The 23,355-nt window shown below is 38.6% G+C and overlaps 1 protein-coding gene across 4 annotated transcripts in view; it reads left to right on the top strand.

The window, feature by feature from the left end:
* The window catches only part of ZNF609 (zinc finger protein 609), a 231,269-nt gene that overhangs the window by 152,428 nt on the left and 55,486 nt on the right, over positions 1 to 23,355 (top strand). For all 4 annotated transcript variants that reach the window (XM_059180759.1, XM_059180756.1, XM_059180757.1 and 1 more), the window contains one exon: positions 17,554 to 17,779. In XM_059180759.1, coding sequence (XP_059036742.1) covers positions 17,554 to 17,779 — 226 coding nt within the window. The remainder of the gene's footprint in view (positions 1 to 17,553; positions 17,780 to 23,355) is intronic.

Raw genomic sequence — 23,355 nt, forward strand, 5'->3', positions numbered from 1 at the left:
GTCTAAAAGAATAAAGGGAAGGTGCATATAAGCAAGCAAATACATATGCATTACGTTGGTTGCTTCTGGGAAAGGAAATAGGAGTCAGGAATGAAAGAGAATCCTTTCAAAGTCTGAGTAGAAAAGATCTAGGGAATTCTAATGAATATGAAATTCAGTATGAGCTTCCAAGAATGACGTGATTATTGGAATAACTAATAATAACTATCATTTGAGATTGCCAAAATACTCTACACCTGTTGCTAGGCACTTGAGCTATTAAAGAATTTAATCTTTTAGGGGTTCTTGGGTAGCTCTGTCAGTTAAGCATCTGCCTTCAATTCAGGTCATGATCCCATGGTCCTGGGATGGAGCCCAGTATCACGCTCCCTGCTCAGTAGGAAGCCTGCTTCCCCCTCTCCCTCTGCCTGCCGCTCCCCCTGCTTGTGCTCACATTCCCTCTCTTTCTCTGTATCAAATAAATAAATAAAATCTTAAAAAAAAAAAAGAATTTAATCTTTTAAACCACTGCAGTAGAGTGAGGGTTATTTTCTCCTCCCACGTAGGTGGGGATGGCGTTAGAACAAGGTTTTTATGACTACCTGTTATGGAAAATATTTCACCCTTCAGTGGTTAGTTAAACAATCTTTAAGATTCTTCCACATTATGATGATATGATTTTTCTGTGCGTGTTCTTTTAGGAACCTGATAGAAAATGAGATGCTCTGGTATAAACATGCTCTCTAGGAACCCAAATCAGTTTTGCTGTTCAAGGTGCTTTCTTTAGAATGAATGATGTCTCATTGTAATTACCCATTGTTATGTAAAATCACCTGTTGTTCTGTGACCTTCTAGGACATAAAATTACCTGGGAGACTTGGCAGTGAAGCCTGTCTAAGCAGATGTCCAGTTCCTGCTTGGTTTAACAGTGCTGAGGTGTCCATAATCAGGAGTTAATCTATAGTGCACAGGACCCTTCATACTACTTTGAGGTTTTATCTCTGTAATACCTTTAGTTTAAATGACATAGACAAGGAAGACTTATGTCGGAAATGAGGACTCCTGGTAATTGAAGATTCATTTTAAAATTTCTTTTAGGGGTGCTTGGGTGGCTCAGTCATTAAGTGTCTGCCAGGACCCTGGGATAGAATCCCGCATTGGGTTCCTGATCAGGGGGAAGCCTGCTTCTCCCTCTCCCACTCCCTCTGCTTATGTTCCTTCTCGCTGTGTCTCTCTCTGGCAAAATCTTTAAAAAAAAAAAAAAAAAAAATCTTTTAGATAATGGCATGTTTATCTTCTGAACTACTAAGCTATATTTTCAAAGAAGTCTTATTCTTGGCAATTTAAAAACAAATAGGCATTAGAGTGACTGATTTCCCTTCCTCCCACAATGGTAAGGTCCATTTTCTCTCTAATGACCACCCAAATGTCCATTTCCAAAACCATTAGCTGAGCTCTTCATTCTCCCACAGGTTTAAAATACTCATTGCCTAACTGTTGAAATTTATTTCTACCTAACTTGTAAACATCCCCTACTTACAAAATCTATTGTCTGTGGATCTTAGAAGCTTTCTTTCCTGCTCCCCTCTTGCTAATAATGTTCCCTGCCTTTATGTCTTATTTTCCTTCACCATTACTTCCAAACTGCCCTGTTGTGGCAGACACTCCTGTTTGCCCACTAAACAGGCAATTGCCCTTAACTTCCTGGCTACCAGATTCCCACTTTTCTTCAGGAATCAGATGGGCATGTGGTTTTGGAGAAGCTGATCCCAGAACATGAAACCTGATTTGTTCTCAAAATATGATCCTCTGACCTGTAGATACTTTTGCGAGCTTTTCATTGGTTCTCTGGGTCTGGATTATTTTCATAATAGTAGTAAGACATTATTTATTATTTTCACTTTGTTGATACTTACCCTGATATGCACTGATAATGCAAAAGCAATGGTGAGTAAAATGACTAGTATCTTGGCACAAATCAGGTAAATGGCACCAGATTGTACTACTAGCCATCACATTTTCACTGCTGTCCCTCACAGTAAAAGTAAAAATTTTGAAAGAGTTTGAGCATTGGTATTAATCTTCTTTGAGTGCTTGGTAGTATTCACCAGTAAAGGCATACATTCCCGGACTTTTGTTCATTAGGAGGTTTTTGATTATTGATTCAATTTCCTACTAGTAATTGGTCTATTCACACTTTTTACTTCATCATGATTCAGTCTTGATAAGGTGTGTGTCTAAGAATTTATCCATTTCTTCTAGGTTGTTTAGTTTTCTGGCATATAATTAGTCTTAGAAGTCTCTTATGACCTTTTGTATTTCTGTGATATCGGTTGTAATATGTCCTCTTTCATTTCCAATTGTATTTGACTTCTCTCCCTCTCTTTGTCTCTCTGTGTGAGTGTCTCTCTCTTGTGAATCTAGCTAAAGTCTTGTCAGTTTTATCTTTTCAAAGAACTACCTCTTCATTTCATAGGTCTTTTTAGTCTTTGTTTCATTTATTTGTGCTCTAATCTTTGTTATTTCCTTCCTCTACTAACTTTGTCCTTCATTTGCCCTTTTTCTAATTCCTTCTAGTTTCTAGTTTTAAGTTTTTTAGTTAAGACTTTTATTTCTTAAGGTAGGTATTTTTATTACTATAAACTTCCCTCTTAAAAATGTTTTTGCTGGGGGCGCCTGGGTGGCTCAGTGGGTTAAAGCCTCTGCCTTTGGCTCAGGTCATGACCTCAGAGTCTTGGGATCGAGCCCCACATTGGGCTCTCTGCTCAGAAGGGAGCCTGCTTCCTCCTCTCTCTCTCCCTGCCTCTCTCTGTCAAATAAATAAATAAAATCTTTAAAAAAAAAAGTTTTTGCTGAATCCCACAAATTCTGATATATTTACATTTTCATTTATCTGCGAGTATTTCTTATTTTTCTTTTCATTTTTTTAACCCATTTGTTATTCATGTTGCTTAATCTCCACATATTTGTGAATTTTCTAGTTTCTAGTTGGTTTCTAGTTTTATACCATTGTGGTTGGGATATGATTTTAATCCTCTTAAATTTATTAAGACTTGTTTTGTGGTCTAACATATCTCTCCTAGAAAACGTTCCGTATGCACTTGGAAAAAAATGTGTATTCTGTTGCTTTTGGATGGAATGTTCTGTATGTATCTGTTAACTCATCTGGTCTAAAGTGTTATTTAAGGTTGATGTTCCCTTATTGATTTTCTGTTGGAATGATCTGTCCACTGATGTAAATGGGGTCTACTCTTACTGTCTTGCAGTCTATTTCTCCCTTTAGGTCTGTTAATAATTGCCTTATATAGTTAGGTGCTCCTCAATTGGTGTAAATATTTACAAGTATTATATCCTCTTGTTGGATTGACCTGTTTATCATGTAATGCCCATCTTTGTCTCTTTGTTCTAAACCTAAATGGATAAAAGATCTCAACATGAGGCAGGAATCTTATCAAAATCCTAGAGGAGAACATAGGCAGTAACCTCTTTGCCATCGTCCACAGCAGCTTCTTTCAAGACATGTCTCCAAAGGCAAAGGAAACAAAAGTGAAAATGAACTTTTTAGGACTTTGTCAAGATAAAAATCTTCTGCACAGCAAAGGAAACATTCAACAAAATGAAGAGGCAACCCACAGAATGGGAGAAGATATTAGAGAAAATGACATTACAGACAAGGGCTGATATTCAAGATCTTTAAGAACTCCTCAAACTTACCACTCAAAAAACAGATAATTGTGTCAAAAAAATGGGCAGAAGACATGAACAGACATTTCTCCAAAGAAGACATACAGATGGCTAACAGACACATGAAAAAATGTTCATCATCATTAGCTATCAGGGAGATTCAAATCAAAACCACAGTGAGATACCACCTTACACCAGTTAGAATGGCCAAAAATAAGAAGACCGTAAGCAACAAGTGTTGGAGAGGATGTGTAGAAAGGGCAACCCTCTTACACTGTTGGTGGGAGTGCAAGTTGGTGCAGCCACTTTAGAATACAATGTGGGGGGACGCCTGGGTGGCTCAGTTGGTTAAGCAGCTGCCTTCGGCTCAGGTCATGATCCCAGCGTCCTGGGATCGAGTCCTACATCGGGCTCCTTGCTCCACAGGGAGCCTGCTTCTCCCTCTGACTCTGCCTTCCACTCTGTCTGCCTGTGCTCGCTCTTGCTCTCTCTCTCTCTGACAAATAAATAAATAAAAATCTTAAAAAATATATATTAAACTTAAAAAAAAAAGAATACAATGTGGGGATTCCTTAAGAAATTAAAAATAGAGCGGCCCTATGACCCTGCAATTGCACTATGGGTATTTACCCCAAAGATACAGGTGTAGTGAAAAGAAGGGCCATCTGTACCCCAGTGTTTGGGGTTTTTTTTTAAGATTCTATTTATTTATTTGACAGAGAGACAGATCACAAGCAGCAGAGAGGCAGGCAGAGAGAGAGAGGGGGAAGCAGGCTCCCCACTGAGCAGAGAGTCTGATGCGTTTAAAGGTTTTTTGTTTGTTTGTCTGTTTTTTTTGTACCCCAATGTTCATAGCAGCAATGGCCACAATCTCCAAACTGTGGAAAGAGTCAAGATGCCCTTCAACAGACAAATGGATAAAGAAGATGGTCCATATATACAATGGAATATTATGCCTTCATCAGAAAGGATGAATACCCAACTTTTGTATCAACACGGATGGGCCTGGAGATGATACTGAGTGAAATAAGTCAAGCAGAGAGAGTCAGTTATCATATGGGTTCACTTGTGGAGCATAAGGAATAACATGGCGGACGTTAGGAGAAGGAAAGGAAAAGTGAATGGGGGGAAATCAGAGGGGGAGACAAGGCATGAGAGTCTGTGGACTCTGAGAAACAAACTGAGGGTTTTGGAGGGGATTGGATGTGGGAGGTTGGGTGAGCCTGGTTGTGGGTGTTATGGAGGGCACTTATTGCATGGAGCATTGGGTGTGGTGCAGAAACAATGACTCTTGGAACACTGAAAAAATAAAATTTAAAAAGAATTGAAATCTGTTTTGTCTGGGGGTGCCGTGACTCTTGATCTCAGGATTGTATATCCATGCCCCATGTTGGGCATAGACTTTATTTAAGAGGAAAAAAAAAAAGACTGTTGTATTACTCATATAGCCACTCCAGCTTTCATTTGTTTTCCATTTGCATAGAATATCTTTTCCGTCCCTTCGCTTTCAGTCTGTGTGTGTTCTTATATTTAAAGTGAATCTCTTGTAGGTAGCATATAGATGGGTCTTATTTTTTCATCCTAAGTACTTCTGTATGTCTTTTGATTGGAAAAATTTAGTCTACTTACATTTAAAGTAATTATTGATATTTCATAATTAATGCCATTGTTTGTCAGCTATACTTCAATTTAAAAAATAAAAATAAAATAATTATTTTTTTAAAAGATTTTATTTATTTGACAGACAGAGATCACAAGTAGGCAGAGAGGCAGGCAGAGAGAGAAAGAGCGGAGGAAGCAGGCTCCCTGCTGAGCAGAGAGCCCAATGCAGGGCTCGATCCCAGACCTGAGCTGAAGGCAGAGGCTTTAACCCACTGAGCCACCCAGGCACCCCTAAAATAATTATTGATAGGTACTTATTGCCATTTGTTATTTGTTTTGTGGCTGTTACTGTAGTTCCTCTCTGTTCCTTTCTTTCCTTTTACTCTCTTCCTTTGCGGTTTGATGACTTTCTTTAGTGGTATACTTATATTGCTTTCTCTTTCTCTTTTGTGTATTTGCTTTAGGTTTTGTTTTGAGGTGATTGTGAAGCCTACTTATATAACAACCTATGTCTATAACAGTCTATTTTTAAAAAATATTTTATTTATTTATTTGACAGAGAGCACAAAGAGGGGGAGCTGTAATAGGAGAGGGAGAAGCAGACTCCCAGCTGAGCGGCGAGCCCAATGCAGGGCTTGATCGCATCATCCTGGGATCATGACTCAAGCCAAAGGCATAAGCCCAACCAACTAACCTGCCCAGATGCCCAATAAGAGTCTCTCTTAAGCTGATCCTGTTCCAAAGCTTATTATTTTTTATTCTCCCCCTACCCAGGTTTTATTGGCAATGTCACATTTTACATCTTTTTATTTTGGGTATCTCTTAACTAATTATGGTAATTACAGTTATTTTTCCTACTTCTGTCTTTTAGTCTTTATACTAGCTTTATATATGATTAACCCACTACCTTTACTATTTTTAGAAGAGGAGGGAACTCTTTCACACTCATTTTAGGAGACCAGCATTGTCTTGATGCAAAGGAGACAAGGATGTCACATGAAAAGAAAATTATGGGCCATTATCCTGATAAACACAGGTACTAAAGTCCTCAACAAAATATTAGCAAACTGAATTCAACAATTCAGATCCCACCATGATCAAGTGGGATTTATTCCAGGGATGCAAAGATATTTCAACATCCACACGTCAGGGGTGCCTGGGTGGCTCAGTTGGTTAAGAGACTACCTACACCTCAGGTCATGATTCCAGGGTCCTGGGATCAAGTCCTGCATCAGGCTCCTTTCTCAGGGGGGAACCTGCTTCTCCCTCTCCCTCTGCCTACCACTCCCCCCTACTTGTGTGCTCTCTCTTTCTCTCTCTGTTGAATAAATAAAATCTTCAAAAAAAAAAAAATCAGTGTTACCCAACACATTAACAAAAAGAAGGGTAAAGATTATATGATTATCTCAATAGATGTAGGAAAAGCATATGACAAAATTCAATATCCGTTTATGATAAAAATTCTCAATAAAGTGGGTAGAGAGGGAACATACCTCAACATAATAAAGACCATATATGCCAAGTCCTTAGCTAACATCATATTCAGTTCTGAAAAGCTGAAAGCTTTTCTTCTAAGATCAGGAATAAGACAGGAATGCCCACTCTTGCCTTTTTTATTCAACATAGTATTGGAAGTCCTAGCTGGAGAAATTCTGTAAGAAAAAGAAAAGACATCCATATTGTGAAGGAGGAAATTTTAAAAAACAACAACAACAAAAAACTGTCACTATTTGCAAATGACATAATTATATATAGAAAACTATAAAGACTCCTTTAAAAAAAACTGTTGGAACTAATAAATGAATTCAGTAAAGTTGCAGGATACAAAATCAATACAAAAGTCTGTTGCATTTCTGTATACTAATAACAGAATACCAGAGAAATTTAAGAAAAAAATCCCATTTACAGTTGCATCAAAAAGCATAAAATAACTAGGACTAATTTAACCAAGGAGGCTAGAGACTTATGTATTGAAAACTATAAGACATTAATGTAAAAAATTTAAAGACAACACAAATAAATGAAAAAATACTCCGTGCTCATAGTTTGGAAGACTGAGTATCATTAAAATGTCCATACTACCTAAAGCAGTCTACAAATTCAGTGTAATCATAAATTCCAAGGGCATTTCTCATGGAACTAGAACAATTGTAAAATTTGTGTGGAACCACAAGAGACCCCAAACAGTCAAAGCAATTCTGAGAAAGAAGAACAAAGCTGGAGACACCTGATTTCTGATTTCATGACTCCCTGATTTTAAACTCCATTAAAAAGCTACAGTGATTAAAACAGAATGGTATTGAACAGAATTGCCCAGAAATAAACCCAAACATATATGGTCAATTAATTTATGACAAAGGAGCCAAGAACATACAATGGGGAAAGAACTGTCTCTTCAATAAATGGTGTTGGGAAGATTGGACCAACCACATGTAAAAGAATGAAACTTGAACACCATCTTACAACATCTACAAAAATCAACTCCAAATGGATTTAAGGCTTGTACATAAAAACCTGAAATCATAAAACTCATAGATGACAACGTAGGCAGTAAGCTCCTTGACATAGGTCTTGGCATTGATTTTTTTAATCTGACACCAAAAGCAAAAGCAATAGAAGGAAAAATAAACAAAACAACATAAAATAAAAAGCTTCTACACAGCAAACACAGCAAAGGAAACCATCAACAAAATGAAAGACAACCTGCTAAATGGGAGAAAATATTTGCTAAGCATATATATCTGATAAGAGGCTAATATCCAAAATACAAGAATTCATACAACTGAACAACAACAACAAAAAAGTCTGTTTAAAAACTGGACAGAAGAGGGGTGGCTGGGTAGCTCAGTTGTTAAGTGTCTTTCTTTGGCTCAGGTCATGATCCCAGGGTCCTGGGATTGAGCCCCACATCAGGCTCCCTGCTTGGCAGGAAGCCTGCTTCTCCCTCTCCTGCTTTTTCTGCTTGTGTTCCCTCTTTCTCTGCCAAGTTAATCAATCTTAAAAAGGGGGGTGGGCAGAAGATCTAAAGAGATATTTTTCCAAATATACAGATGGGCAACAGGTATAAAAAGATGTTCAATACTATTACTCATCGGTTAATTATAAATCAAAACCACGAATTATCACTTCATACCTATTAGAATGGCTATTTACCAAAATAATAAGAAATAATAAATACTGGTTAGGATGTGGAAAAAAGTTCACTGTTGGAGAGGAAGTAAATTGGTGCAGCCACTATGAAAAACATATGGAGGGTCCTCAAAAAATAAAAATAGAACTATGATATGATCCAGCAATTTCAGTTCTAGGTATTTATCTGAAGAAAACAAAATCATTGAAAGATGTAAGTACCGCCATGTTTATTGCAGCATTATTTACAGTGGCCAAGATACAGAAACAACCTAAGAGTCCATCAGTGGGGGAATAGATAAAGTAGATGTGATGTATATATACAATGGAATATTATTTGGCCACAAAAAAATTAAATCTTGCATTTTCCTGTGTCAGCTATACTTAAATTTAAAAAAAAATCATAAAAAAGAAAAGTGGGGGAAACTCTTGCCATTTATAATAACACGGTTGGACCTCAAGGGCATTGTGCTAAATGAAATAACTCAGAGAAAGACAAACACCACATGATCTCTCTTATCTTATTTATGGAATCTTTAAAAAAAAATAACTTGAAACAGAGAACAGATTAGCAGTTATCAGAAGCAGGGAGTAGGGGTGGGAAAAATGAGTGAAGGAAGTGAAAGGTTGAAAAAATATATCTTTAAAAGCCAGTTTATCTTTAAAATATCTTTATATATAAAACCTCACCTTGTGAGTACATGTCATTTTATATAAAGCACGTCTGCTGCATGCCAAAATGTATTTTTCTCTAGGTAAAGCACTTTTGCAATTGAGTTGCAAGCTGACCTAGCCAGTTTTTCATGGGATGTCCTTTTTACTTGAAAGTACAACTAAAAGTATAGGTATTCAGAGCTGGGTATTTGCAGACATTTTCTTAAAAGTCAATGAAATGAGCCTATTAACTCCAAGGAAAACAATCAACACTATTTGTTATCAATGATAAAATATGAGCTTTCAAGCAAACATTGTATTTTTGGAACATTTATCTCCCTCCCCGCCCCTAGTAGTTTGACAGCCTACCAATACCTAAAGGATTTTCTGATGAACTCAGAGGCAATATCAGCAACTATGACTTTTTTGTATTAATGGAATATGTTGGTATATGAAAAAGTTGTATAACTCAGTGAACCATTATTTTCCAAATGACTAATATATGATGTTAAAAATCATGCATGGGTAGAAGAAGCATTCAAAGTACTAGACAGACCCAAGGACTGTATTGTAACAGATTACAAAAAGTTCATTGATACAGTCAGATTCCACATTGCCATTAACCTCTAAGAACTATCATTTGTTTGGTTTGGGTGTCGTATCAAAGAATAACCACATTACCTGAAAAGGATGCATATATAAAATCTATGTGAGGCCAGTTCTCTTTATATAGTTCAGCACATTTCACCAACAGATTAAATACAGAAACAAACATGAGAATCAAGCAGTTGTCTATTAACCCAGCCATTGAAGAGATTTGCAAAATGTAAATCATTGTCACTATTCTTTTTTCCCTTTCTTTTGAAAAATTACAGCTTTTTTTTTTTTTTTTAAGATTTTGTTTATTTGTTTGACAGAGAAATCACAAGTAGGCAGAGAGGCAGGCAGAGAGGCGGGAAGCAAGCTCCCTGCTAAGCAGAGAGCTTAATGTGGGGCTCATTCCAGGACCCTGAGATCATGACCTGAGCTGAAGGCAGAAGCTTAACCCACTGAGCCACCCAGACACCCCTATTTTTATTTAAAATGTTACATATATTCATATGTACTAAGTTTTTAAAAGTCATTTTAAACAAGTTAATGCAAGTCAAATTTTTTCTTTTTAAGATCTAGTATGGTGAATATCAATAGACATAGTCCACATCAGAGCTCTTTGGGGTCTTCAATTTTTTGTTTATCTTTTTATTTTGGGATAATTAATAGGTTTGGTGTTTTTTTTTTAAAGATTTTATTTATTTATTTGACAGATCACAAGTAGGCAGAGAGGCAGGCAGAGAGAAGGGGAAGCAGGCTCCCCACTGAGCAGAGAGCCTGACGCGGGGCTTGATCCCAGGATGCTGAGATCACGACCTGAGCCAAAGGCAGAGGCTTAACCCACTGAGCCACCCAGGTGCCCCGGGATAATTAATAGGTTTAATAAATAATTCAGAAAGGTCTCATGTATCCTTTACCTAGTTTCCCCTAATGGTAACACCTTGCAGAGCTATAGTACAGTATTGCAAAGGGGATTCTGACATTAATGCAGTCCACCTATCTTAAGATGTCCCCCATTTTGCTTGTGCTCACTTGTGTGTTTCTCTCGCTGTGTATGTGTGTATATTTAATTCTGTGCAGTTTGATCACATGTGTGGGCTTGGGTTGTTTACCACATGGTCAAAATATAGAACATCTCCATTACTGTAAGAACTCTTGTGTTGACTTATCTAACCAATCAGCTCTATTACCTCCCACCAACCCTTCCTCCTGGCAGCTAATAATCTGTTCTATGAGTCTCTAATTTTGTCATTTCAAAATCATTAGTTTCTTTTTTTTTAAATATTTATTTGAGAGAGAGAGTGCACAAGCAGAGGGAGGAGGAGTGAGGGAGGGAAAAAAGAATCCAAGCTGACTCCCACTGAGCTACCCAGGAGACCCTCAAAATCATTAGCTGTTTTAAGTACAAGTTAGAATCTTTCACTTTTAATTTCTAATATAGTAAATACTAACTGATAAAGCCTACATAAATAAAGTTCTGTAAGGTTCTCTGTTTTTAAGACTATAAAATATTTCCCAAGACCAAAATATTTAAAAACAGCTGGCTTGAGGCAGTGAGAATCATTCCCATTTCTCCTTCCCAAGCTACTACAGAACAAGGTGTGGTTTGTGATGTCTCAATTTAGAATTCTCATAGGGTCATCAATATGAGTGATGATTAGGTTCTTTAGTATAATTTGCTCTATCCATGATATTGGTTAAATTAAGACTTTTCTACTGACATCTGTGATTCTGAATGATTCAGAAGAAAGACTTAAGCTTTCTGTTGTATTCACCTTACTTTGTGGGTTATCGTTGTTTCGTTTGGTTTTATTTAAGATTTTATATATTCGAGACAGCGAGAGAACACGAGCGGTAGGGAGAGGTAGCAGGAGAAGGAGAAGTGGACTCTCGGCTGAGCAGAAACTCTGTTGAGGGGTTTGATCCCAAGACCCAAAGGCAGACACCCAAGCATCTGAGCCACCCAGACATCCCTTGTTTCTTATTTTCTTGATTGTTTTTATATCCTATGGGGTTAGAGAATGGAGTAGAGATGACAAGTTCCAGTCCTGACTTTTTAGGAAATGAGTATGTGAAAGGAAGTAAGAATTGTGTTTAGGAAAGGAAGTAGTTGCTGCCAAAGAATGAATTTTTCTCATTCTTTATTCTTGAAAAGCTAATTCTAGTGCTTCCCTTGAAACAATACAGGAATGGGAGGGATTATCAGCCTTCTGTGGAAAAAAAATAGTTTCAGAGGTAGTACTCAGGTCCCTATCATCACTCATCAGCTGCAAAGTTAATAGTTTTGCTGAAGGAAAATGTGGTGGATTTCAAGTAGGCAGGAGATTATGGATTGAGAAGAGTTAGAAGAGCAGAATAGATGCTTCTCTCAAGAAAAAACCTTTGCCACAGTAATGGATACTGCCATGTAATTTGTATTATACAGTGATTTTATTTATGAGATTTTTCTTCCTTTGTTAAATTTCCAGCATAATATATCCATTCCCACACACTGGGAAGTTAAGACGGGCTTGAATTTTAGGGTCATATGATGTGCTATCTCCTCTTTACCAGAAGAGGTCTTTTGGGTTTGAGCCTGAGATTCTATAGGGATTCTATTCTATAGGGATCTATCATTGCAGGAGATCTCCCTATGGCTAGTCTTATAGTCTTCAAATTATATGTTCACTTGCACTTGCATTTTATAGTACAAACTGGAGCTGCCTTTACTCCTGACCTTGGCCAGGCTGATTGGTTAAAATTGAGTGCTAAAGTAAGTTGTCTGTGAGTAAGAGAATATGTGGTTTCAAAGAACTGTTTGATGGCTGGTTATGGTGTCAGCTACCGTGTCTTTCTTTTTCACTTTTTCTTCCTTGCCTTCTGCTACAAGATGTCTTGGAAATTAACCAGAGTTACAATCAAATTCTTTTTCAAAGCAAGCTTAAGTGAAATCTGGAACAACAGACCTGCAACCTATGTTTCTCCTTCCTTCTTCCATCTACCTTCCTTCCTTCCAGTAGTTAGGGTCAAAGAGTATTTGAAAAGGTGATTTCCTCCTTCACTAATACTTAAATGTTGTATTGTTTTGTGATTTACTTGGAATATTCTATTGTATTCTGTTAAGAGCTTTGTGGAAAGGAGGAATTCAGATTTCTTCTTCCTCAGAAGAAAGAATTCAGAACTTCTTTCTCAGTTACTGTGATTTCTTACCGGCCAGGCTCTTGCAAACAAGCAATTACTGATCTTCCAGGATAAGCAAAGATAATCTGTAATTATTTTAAAAATACAATAACTTTATTTCAAAATCTCAGTCAACAGGAGGCAGTTCAAATAATTGAAGATTTTTTCCTGTATTTTTAATTTTAGAGACAATTAACATAATTGATAAATGGGGAATGCCTGGGTGGCTCAGCAGTTGAGCGTCTGTCTCTTGATTTTGTCTCAGATCATGATCTTGCAGTCATGGGCTCGAGCGCCCCTCACTCCCCTGCCAGCACCCTCCCAGCCCCCCACCCCGCTCAGCATGAATTCTGCTTGGGATTCTCTCCCTCTGTCTCTTCCCTCCTCCCCTCAATACTCTCTCTCTAAAAAAAATAAAATTGATAAATATAATTTTGAATAAATACCAGTTATTCTTTTTAATAACCCACCATAGGGGCGCCTGGGTGGCTCAGTTGGTTAAACATTGGACTTTGGATTTCCACTTGATCATGATCTCAAGGTTGTGAGATCAAGCCCCACATTGGGCTCAGTACTGGGTGTGGAGCCTGCTCAAGATGCTCTCTCTCCCTCTCCCCATCCCCCACATTTGCTTTCTTTCTCAAATACAAAACTACAATAAAAATTTTGCAAACAGTCAAGTTTTATAGGGGAGTACTTTCATGTTTATCCATGAATCAGAAATCTATATTATTGTTAGTATTGTTGAAGCTGAGTCACTGTAAGATCTTGAAGGACCTTTGGAATTATCAAAGAAAGAGAATATAGTATTTAGTATACTTGATGACATTCTACATTCTATATAATCTTGTCCAATAATTCTGTATAAATCTGAACATTTACCTAACCATTATCTCCCATTATCTTTCATTCTTGGATAAAAGGAGTTTCTTAGAGTTACTGAAGGTTATCAGTAGAGCCATCTTCCTCTCTGCCTTTTGACTATGAAGATGAAGGTATCAGACTCCTATTTGTGAAGAGGAGAGGGAAATATCTGTCCCCAATATTTCTTCGCTGCATTTTCTACCCCCCAAATTATGTTGCAGCCTTAAATTTTACTTCCATCAGTTCCTCTCATGTGGGAGGCAGCTGAAGTCAGTGTATATTACTTCTTGAGGGGAGATTAATGGCTCTGTCCTTTCTTTATTCTCTTCAGTCCTCGTGCTCGCTTCGGCAGCACATATACTATTCTCTTCAGTCCTCATTTCTGCATCACCTGCCTATCAGCACTTAGATCTCTAATAGGTGCTATTAAGAGTAATATCTAAAGGTGAATTGAAAAGAAGTATCATTAAAAGATAAAGGAGACGCACTGGGGAAATTTAAGATATTTCCATCTTTAAATTCTCTTGTCTCTTTTTAGGTTTTTCTTTTGTTTTGTTGTTAATCTCCCCATTCAGTGAGTCCTGGGAGCCCCCCTGTGGCACTCTGGCATTTTAGAGACCAAGAATTGGCCTGAGTTTTATTGTTTTTATGGCTATTAAGGTATTTAATGACCTTAACTTTTTATGTTCCTGTTACTCAATTTTCCCTGCTGGCTCCAGTCTCCTGACGATTCCTTCTCTTGTGTCCTAGGTATATGGGAAAGGTGGCAAAATAAGTCCTCTTCTGATTTTTTATCCTCTCCTGGAGAGCGGTAAATGAAATTGTGTTTGTTCCAGTGAATAGTAGACTATGAAATCCCATGAAGCCACCTAGGTTATTAGATGAATATCACAGAGCTGCTTATTATGCACTGTGGCTTAATGTAGATTATAGATGTGACCAAATGGTAATTAGCAGAGCTAGAGCTGTAATTAAACATTATTGTGCTGCTCCGTGACTTCTCCGATTTCTGTTGCAAAGTAGGGAACTGAAGAGTTCCAAACCAATAGGTGGATTTCTTTATTTCTCCCCCCAACCAAAATCTCTTTTAATTAACTGACTAAATGAAGTCATCCTCACACAAACAGAATCCTGAATTCTACTTACTACTGCTGATCAGTTAAGAGTAGTTTGGTGCATATACATATTAATTGGCTCTTTGTATAATACATTTTGTTTTTCTAACTGATTATTTCTGCTAAGTTCCTTCTCTGCATGTATTCTGTAGCAGGGTTTAACTTGGCAAACTGAATGCAACAAGGGTGTTTCCTACTTAAATCTTAGATGTTTTTTGGATCTGTCAGTATAGAACTAGGGGCTTGGCTTTATTTACATTTTTAGTAGCTTCCTTCCCTTCTCATTGGTCTCCCAGAGGCAGTGAATGATCTACCAGGAAATGAAGCCATTTCTAGAAAACAGCTGCCCTTGATGGCTGAGAGAGAGAGAGTGTGTGTGTGTGCGTGCGCACACATGCATGTGTAGGCACAAGTGTGTAGGTGACTCCCTGGGGACTTACCTCCTTTTGTATTTTGGATTGCTGCCTCATCAATGGAACAGATTAGCAACAGGACATGCTCAAACAAGGCAGTCAGAAAATTCAGAGGAGTGACTTAAAGATTCAGTCTAATCTTGTGTCCAAGAAAGAGGACATTGCTGGAATTTCTCCTGATAGTAGAAGAATGGTATAGAAAAGACAACAACCTCTTAGGCAAAGGAAATGTACATACTGATTGTGAAATTGTTTTTGTCTCAGTTCTTCTGCAGGAGAAAAAAATAGAAAAACAGAGGTGAGGCCAAGAGTAAAGATGATCTGTGTACTCTGTTGTAATTCTGGAGATCCAAAGTGTTATGAGCTACCTTCTTGAAGCATTCCTGAAAGGGCTTGATGGTTAGACCCAGATTCCAGCCATATACAGGGGTAGCAGAGACTTGAGCTTACTTTTGTTTTCACCTTCAAATCTGTGCATAGAAATTTTACAGGTCTTTCGGGAATCTGGCACATCCAAAGAAAGCAAAGATATCTTTTGGCCTTGACCATAATGCAGAAAATTCATTATACGGGCTTTGACTTTCTTTTCTTTTTATGAAAGAGGTGGAGTTAGGGAAGTATGGGGTTGGGCATCAGGGGGAAGGTGGGTGCATGACAACAAGCAGATAATGATAATGTTTTGGCAGCCTTTCAGGGACCAGAATTCATCAGAATCTGTGTTCTAGCATTCAGTGGACTCAATGATGATTCACAAATAGCAGTGACTTCTACCCCAAGAAGTGAGAGCTGACTGCAGTAGAGGCTATACCCAGATCTCAGCTTCTAGAGTAGTATCTTAGGCCAGGAAGGGGTGTGTGTGAGTGTGTGTGTGTATGTGTGTGTGTGTGTGTGTGAATATGTGAATGTGTGTGTTAAGAAAGGAAGGTAGAATATAGGTTCAGCAGTGGACATTCAGTAAAACCAGAGTTCTGTTGCAGAACTGTCCAGCAGCTTGGATTATGAATGCATATGCGGCTCTCTAAATGTAGGTCCATTGAAGGAGTATATTCAAACTGCACTAAAAAATCTTTTGTGGGGCACTGGGTGTCTCAGTCAGTTGAGTGTCTGATTCTTGGTTTCTGCTTAGGTCATGCTCTTGGGGTTGTGAGATGGAGTCCTACATCAGAGCCCCATGTACGCTCTGGGCTTGGCAGGGAATCTACTTGAGAATTTTCCCCTCTGTACCGCCCCCGCTCATTTGTGCTTGCTCTCTCTCAAAATAAATAAATCTTTTTTAAAAAGTCTTTCACAAGGTGAAGAAAATCACAACCCTTGACTCTCATTTTCTAGGTCTTTTGAATGGTATCATACTTAATCTTCAGGGAAGATCAGTCAGTGTGTGAACTGAGTGCTTTCGCATGTGCAGGACACTGTTCAGTTAGGATTTGGGCACTGTAGACTCAGAGTATTTTCATGAGTCTGATAAATGCTAGGATTTAAAGAGTTAAGGGATTATTATCTTCTTCATTATAACTTTTAATTCTGGATATGTTGAATTTTTGGTTTCTAAGTGATTGCATTCTTGTGAGAGGTTCTAGTTTTAGAGGTAGGTTGCTGGTTCTTGTGTTCACCTATTTCTGTCTGTGTGTGCGTTATCAACTTCATCTGCAGACTGCCATGAATTGGCTTCTGGATAGTAATAGCACCTGCTGTTCCTTAAAGTTAATTTGATGTTGGATTCATGCTCCAAAATGCCATTCTTATTCACCAGTCACTGTTGTAATCTCTAAGGGTTAGAAACCCCCATCGGGTTGCTCCTAGCCCTCCTATAACTTTTAAGTAGATGTTCTTCTAGTTAAAGATGTTAAAGCTCTAGTCTTCTTGAAGTGACATTTCAAGGCTCTGGATATTTTCTCCCTTTCTTTATCTCTTCCCATATTCTTGGATTTTGTACCTGATTAATGTATTATTTGTCAAATGATAGATTGGTGGGAAACACAGTGGTGGCAGTAGAACATGCCTCAGAAGTCTTTTCTTTCTCATCAATCTATGTGCTCTAAATACTGTTGAAATCTGGACCTGATTCTTTATCACTAGAGGTTTTTAAATGAGACAGGATTTTTTTAGTACACTTTTAGCTAAGCACAGTTTATGAGGAAGATCATTAATAAGAAATACAGCTTCTCCTACCACAGGGTACACTCATATAAACAACTAGATTTGTAGTGGTATCACAAGCTGGAACTTGAAAGGAAGGACCAAAATCTTATATTTAGAGCCTTCCACGCTGGCAGGAAAGAATGTAGGACTAGATTAAATATAGAGAAGGTATTTCCTCTAAATGTTTTCTCTGCAACTCAGCTACTACTTTTCTTCCCTCACAGATGGAGTCTCCTGTCTCTACACCAGCGGTGCTGCCACTGCACCTTTTGGTACCAGTGGTCAGTAATGACATCTCATCCCCCTGTGAGCAGATCATGGTTCGTACCCGATCAGTTGGGGTCAACACATGTGATGTGGCTCTGGCTACAGAGCCTGAGTGCCTGGGCCCCTGTGAACCTGGGACAAGTGTCAACCTCGAGGGCATCGTGTGGCAGGAAACAGAAGATGGTAAGTGCTATGTGGGACTTTCCCATCCCTTCTCAACCTGCTTCTGCCAACACGGGCTTATCGTGTAAATAACACCAAATATTTATTAGGAGTCTCAAGTGCCATAGTCTGCTTATGATACCTATCCAGATGATTGCAGCAAACTTCTTAGTAAGATCGTCCAGTTTCTAGAGTTTGCCAGTTTTTAAAATTAATTATCTACTCTTCATATCAATCAACAGTATCGGCCCTTGTATTTAAGCAGTCATTTGATAAGTGTTAGCCAGGTAATTTAAACAGGGCCTATACTCTCCATACTCCTCTGTATCATTTTATATGGGAGAATTTGAAGGTAAATGAACTTTATTGGGTCAGGCTTGAGGAGAATAAAGTAATGAAAGAACAGCTGTGGGAGTCAAGGAAATGGAAAACATTCACTCTTAAATTGACTTAGTGTTGGCTCATTGAATATGCAACTCTGGCCTTTTTTAACACCTGGAGGTGCAGCCAGCTCCTTCCCACTGGTTGCCTCATTGCCCAGCCACCCACGCCACTTCATGCATCTGTCACTTAGTACTGATTTTATAGGCCTAGGCAACAGGGAGATGTTTACATGGTCTTGTTTTCAGGCATCCACTAAGCAATTGGCTCACTGTTGGGTGCTTCTGCCTGAGGCTACCATCCAGACTTGTATGTTCCATTTGCCCCTGAGAACAGAATTTCTTCTATTTTGGAAGTTCATAAACCTAAAATTTAGAGGTATAAAGGGAGTTAACCAAGTATTCCTGACCCCTTGGTATCCTTTGATTTCAGCACATATATTCTTTTTATAAAGAATCTAAGTTCTTGTTAAAGTATGTGTGGTTTATGGAGGCTGGGCCTCAGGGTCCCATCAGGTCTTGGCATCAGTAACCAGACTTTCAAAGCATCCCCACTCTGGAGTTTAGAGGCCCAGAGGAGCGCAGCTCATTATCTCTAATTATCATAAGCTATCTTGTCAGTTTGCCCATGGAAATTCAGGCATTTCATTGTGGTCATTCTAATCAAAGTCTGTTCCTCTGAATGTTTTGTTGTGATTCGGTATTTATTTAAAGACTACCATGCAGTAGGCATTGAGGTGATATAGGTTAAGAATTCTGTATTTTGGGGGCACCTGGGTGGCTCAGTGGGTTAAAGCCTCTGCCTTCAGCTCAGGTCATGATCCCAGAGTCCTGGGATCGAGCCCCACATCGGGCTCTCTGCCCCATGGGGAGTTTGCTTTCTCCTCTCTCTCTGCCTGCTTGTGATCTCTGTCAAATAAATAAATAAAATCTTTAAAAAAAAAAAAAAAGAATTCTGTGTTTTTGGCTTTCTCATTGTTAAACAGCAATATAGTAAAGTTTCAGCTTTCAGAATAACATTGCTGATGAGGTTTTATTGTGTGCCTAAAACCATAATGCCAAAAAAAAAAAAAAAACCTATTGTGTTAAAAACTGATGCAGGGACAATGGAGACAGAAGTTGATTCTGGAGGTTGACTCTCAATGTGTGTATTCAGTATACAATCTGGAAATCACAAGTGGCTATATCTCTTGTTTTAAAAATGTCATCTGCCTATGGCCAAATGTCTAAACAGCCACAATGTCTGTTGGAATGACAAACATGTCCAGACCTTAGCTCCGTGACACCAAGCAACCTTCGGGGTCTGTTACCTCAATATATTGAAGATAGAAGACATAAATTCCCTGCCTGTTTATTCTATCCATCTTTATGATGGTGACTTTTCTCCAAGGGCAAGATGTTTTTCATATGTGTGAACCTGATGAAAACTTTGCAGGAAAGTGAAGCTAAACCTTTCAGTCTCCTGAGAACAGTGGTTACTTTTTTTTTTAATCCCAGGATTCCTGTTCTCCCTTCCTGCCAAGGCAATGTTAGCACACACACAAAAAAATTTTTAAATTATTTCATCTGAAAGCTCTGTGGTTATACCTGGCAGCTTATTACCAAGTTCCCCTGTTACATATTTTGCATGCACCCTACATCTTATTTCACAGTAGTTATCAGATTTTGTAATTTTATATAATTCTGTTTTCCAGTAATATCTATCTCTTCCACTTCTTTTCTTTTTTTAAGATTTTATTTATTTATTTGACAGACAGAGATCACAAGTAGGCAGAGAAGCAGGCAGAGAGAGAGGAGGAAGCAAGCTTTCCTCAGAGCAGAGAGGCTGGGGCTGGGGGCAGGGGAGGGAGCAGCCTCCCTGCTGAGGAGAGAGCTGGATGTGGGGCTCCATCTCAGGACCCTGGGATCATGACCTGAGCCAAAGGCAGAAGCTTTAACCCACTGAGCCACCCAGGTGCCCCTCTTCCACTGTTTTAGAATTCTGTGAGCTCAGGGACTCTGTTTTGCTTATCACCGAATATCTAATACTTAACACTTGGCCTCTATAGTAGGCCCTCAAAAATATTTGAGTGAGTGAATGCTTACATCTAGTTATTGTCATTTCTAGATCTATGTTAACATGTATTTAATGGATATTATAATAATTATCTGAACTTAGAAACCATATCAAATACTTTATAAAATTCTAAACCTTCTCTGAAACTCAGAATAATTACTGCTGTCACCAGGTAGTGAGATCACTCTCACCTATTTATATCTGTAAGATTTTTAGTTCTCCTACTTTTAATACCATATTTTCTCCCATTTACTATATTGTGTTTCATAGCTTAGTACCTCTCCTCTTTCTTTTTCATTCATCACAAGGGAAAGAGAACTGTTCTGCAATTAGATACTATACTCTGCTTTCTGGCCCTCCCATAGGGCCTTCACCTGAACCATCAGTTGGCAAAGGTCTGAACTGGGATCAGAGTTGGTTTACATTCCTTTTCATCTTCAAGTGACAGAGATTTCCTGCAAAGATCATTCTCTGCAGATCTGTAAGATACGGTATACTGAGTCAGTCCTCAAGTTAATAATAAGAACTATATACAGATACTTTAGAAAAAAAAATCCTTCAGCCTTCTAGGATTTTTGTCTGCCACCTGACTCTTTGTACTTCTGTCTGTCTCTTTTCCCAGCAAACTACTATCTTCAAATAGAAAAATCCTTAGAGCTTAGAGAGAAGCTGTGAATGCTTGGCCTCTGAGGGAAATGGAGGATCATGAGGTCCTTGTAGAACTGAGCTACCTTGCTGAGAACAGGTGTAGGGGTCAGGAGCTCAGTTCTTCCTGGTTTCTTTGCCTACCTGTCCTGCAGTATTGCTTCTTTCTTCCTTATCTCTCAATGCAAAACTTGCCTTGGAGACATTTTTAAATTCCTGCAGATTCCATCTCTTTTTAGGCTGTTCATAATTCAGCCAGTACTGCAAAGATCGTCCTTGACTAGGACGATCAACTAAGACCCAGGTGTAACTTGGAATGTTTTCTTTGACTTTTTTGAGACTTAGCACTTACGCGGAGGTCTAATTCCATCTGATTTCATTTTGTCCCACCTTACTTCAAATCAGAATAACAGGGGTGCCTGGGTGGCTCATTTGGTTAAGAGTCTAACTCTTGGTCTCAGCTTAGGTCTTGATCTCAGGATCGTGAGTTCAAGCCCCACAATGGGCTCTATGCTGGTCATGGAGCCTGCTTTTAAAAAATAATCGAAATAACAGGTTCCCAATCCATTCCTAGTTCACAAGGCTTACTTTAACCCAGGGTCCTAGAACAGTGTATAATAATCCTTAAGGCAGACCATGTTCTTTTACTGAGGCAAAATTGCTTCCTGGCTTCTATAATGTTTTTAAGAAAGGCAAGGCTGACTTAAAGGCAAGAATTCCAAGAGATGCTGTAGGTTTTCCTTTCTAAGCAGCCACACTAAGTGTAGCATTACTTTATCAAATGTGCTTTCTGGAAGAATTTGTGGTATAGTGGAAAGAATACCAGAGTGAAGAATAGGAGAGCCGTATACTAGTTGACTATGGCATCTTAAAATATTAATATCAATGATGAAATTTCACTGTACACTTGTCATATAGAGTTGTTTTCTCAGAAAAAAGGAAACTACTCGCCTTGCCAGTCTCCCATTCAGAAGATCACTCACATTTTTCAACTCCTGATCCTAGTCTGACAAGTGGAAGAATTCACAAAACCCAGTTGCTTTTGGTGCAAGCATTTGCTAGGTGGTAGAAGCTGAGCTCGCAGTACTGCTTAGCATTCCCTTCATTCACCTTTAGCACAGTACTGCTTTAGCAATCCTGTTGCATTCACCTTTCCCAATACTTACCTCATTCTAGATTCATTAGCACAGTTCATTCTCTCTTCATGCTCTTAAGCAACTAGAATCAAAGACACTCGCCTAACTAACCCCTCCCACTTCCCTCTTCTTTATTAAAATGTATTTTTATGTCCTATTATTTCTTTTTTCTCCTTATTTTAAAGATTCTTTAAGACTTTATACCATGAATTTTATCTACTTTTCTTCATCTTCATTATTTCCCCTTCTATTTAAACTCCCCCTGCAACAGTTACTTAGAGTGAAAGTTTTTTCCTCATCTTTGCTACCCTTTTGAATTTCTCACCTTTTCTTCAGTACTTGCTATTGCTCTTAACGGTCTCTTTTCACCTACTCAGTATCGTATATCATCTTGCCATCAGATTTCTTCTGCCACCATTTGACTGAAATCATCTTGTACCAATGATCATCTGTTTTCCCAAGGTCTTTCTCAGTCACCCTAGACTTTTATTTTTTTTTTTAAGACTTTATTTATTTATTTGACAGAGAGAGATCACAAGTTGGCAGAGAGAGAGGAGGAGGAGGAAGCAGGCTCCCTGCCGAGCAGAGAGCCCGATGCGGGACTCGATCCCAGGACCCTGAGATCATGACCTGAGCCGAAGGCAGAGGCTTAACCCACTGAGCCACCCAGGCACCCCACCCTAGACTTTTAGAAGCTCTACTGTTTCTCTATTCTTGAAACTCTCCTCTCGTCTTTATCCTACCTCTCAAAAATCTCATTTCTTGGGATCGGAGGGAGACAAACCATAAGTGACTCTTAATCTCACAAAACAAACTGAGGGTTGTTGGAGGGAGGGGGGTTGAGAGAGGGGGTTGGGATTATGGACATTGGGGAGGGTATGCGCTATGGTGAGTGCTGTGAAGTGTGTAAACCTGGTGATTCACAGACCTGTACCCCTGGGGATAAAAATATATTATATGTTTATAAAAAAATAAAAAATTTTAATAAAAAAATCTCATTTCTTTTTTTGACTGGTTATTCTCTTTATTTTGTGTCAGTCCCTCTTCCTCCTTGTATTTATTAAGTCAGAAATTCCAGGAAGGCTTTTAGGATGCTGAAATATTGATCAATTCTGTTCTGTTGGCCTTTAGGGAGGGCCTGTGGTAACTTGTGTCCCACCCCTTTCCCCCAGACAAGGAACCTTATCCACAATATATTTTTTTCACATCCTGTGTATTCCATAGTGGAGAAAGTTGAGGAAACATTGACTTAAGAATGGGATTTGGCTACAAGGAATGGAAGATGAAGTAATAGTGATTTAATAGAAGAAAATTCTGAATGTAGGCAGTCCAGGACCAGTATGATGACTTCAAATGTAATCAGTGTTCTAGGCTCCTTAA

Source organism: Mustela lutreola, chromosome 7 (genome assembly GCF_030435805.1).
Source record: "Mustela lutreola isolate mMusLut2 chromosome 7, mMusLut2.pri, whole genome shotgun sequence".
Classification (NCBI taxonomy): domain Eukaryota; kingdom Metazoa; phylum Chordata; class Mammalia; order Carnivora; family Mustelidae; genus Mustela; species Mustela lutreola.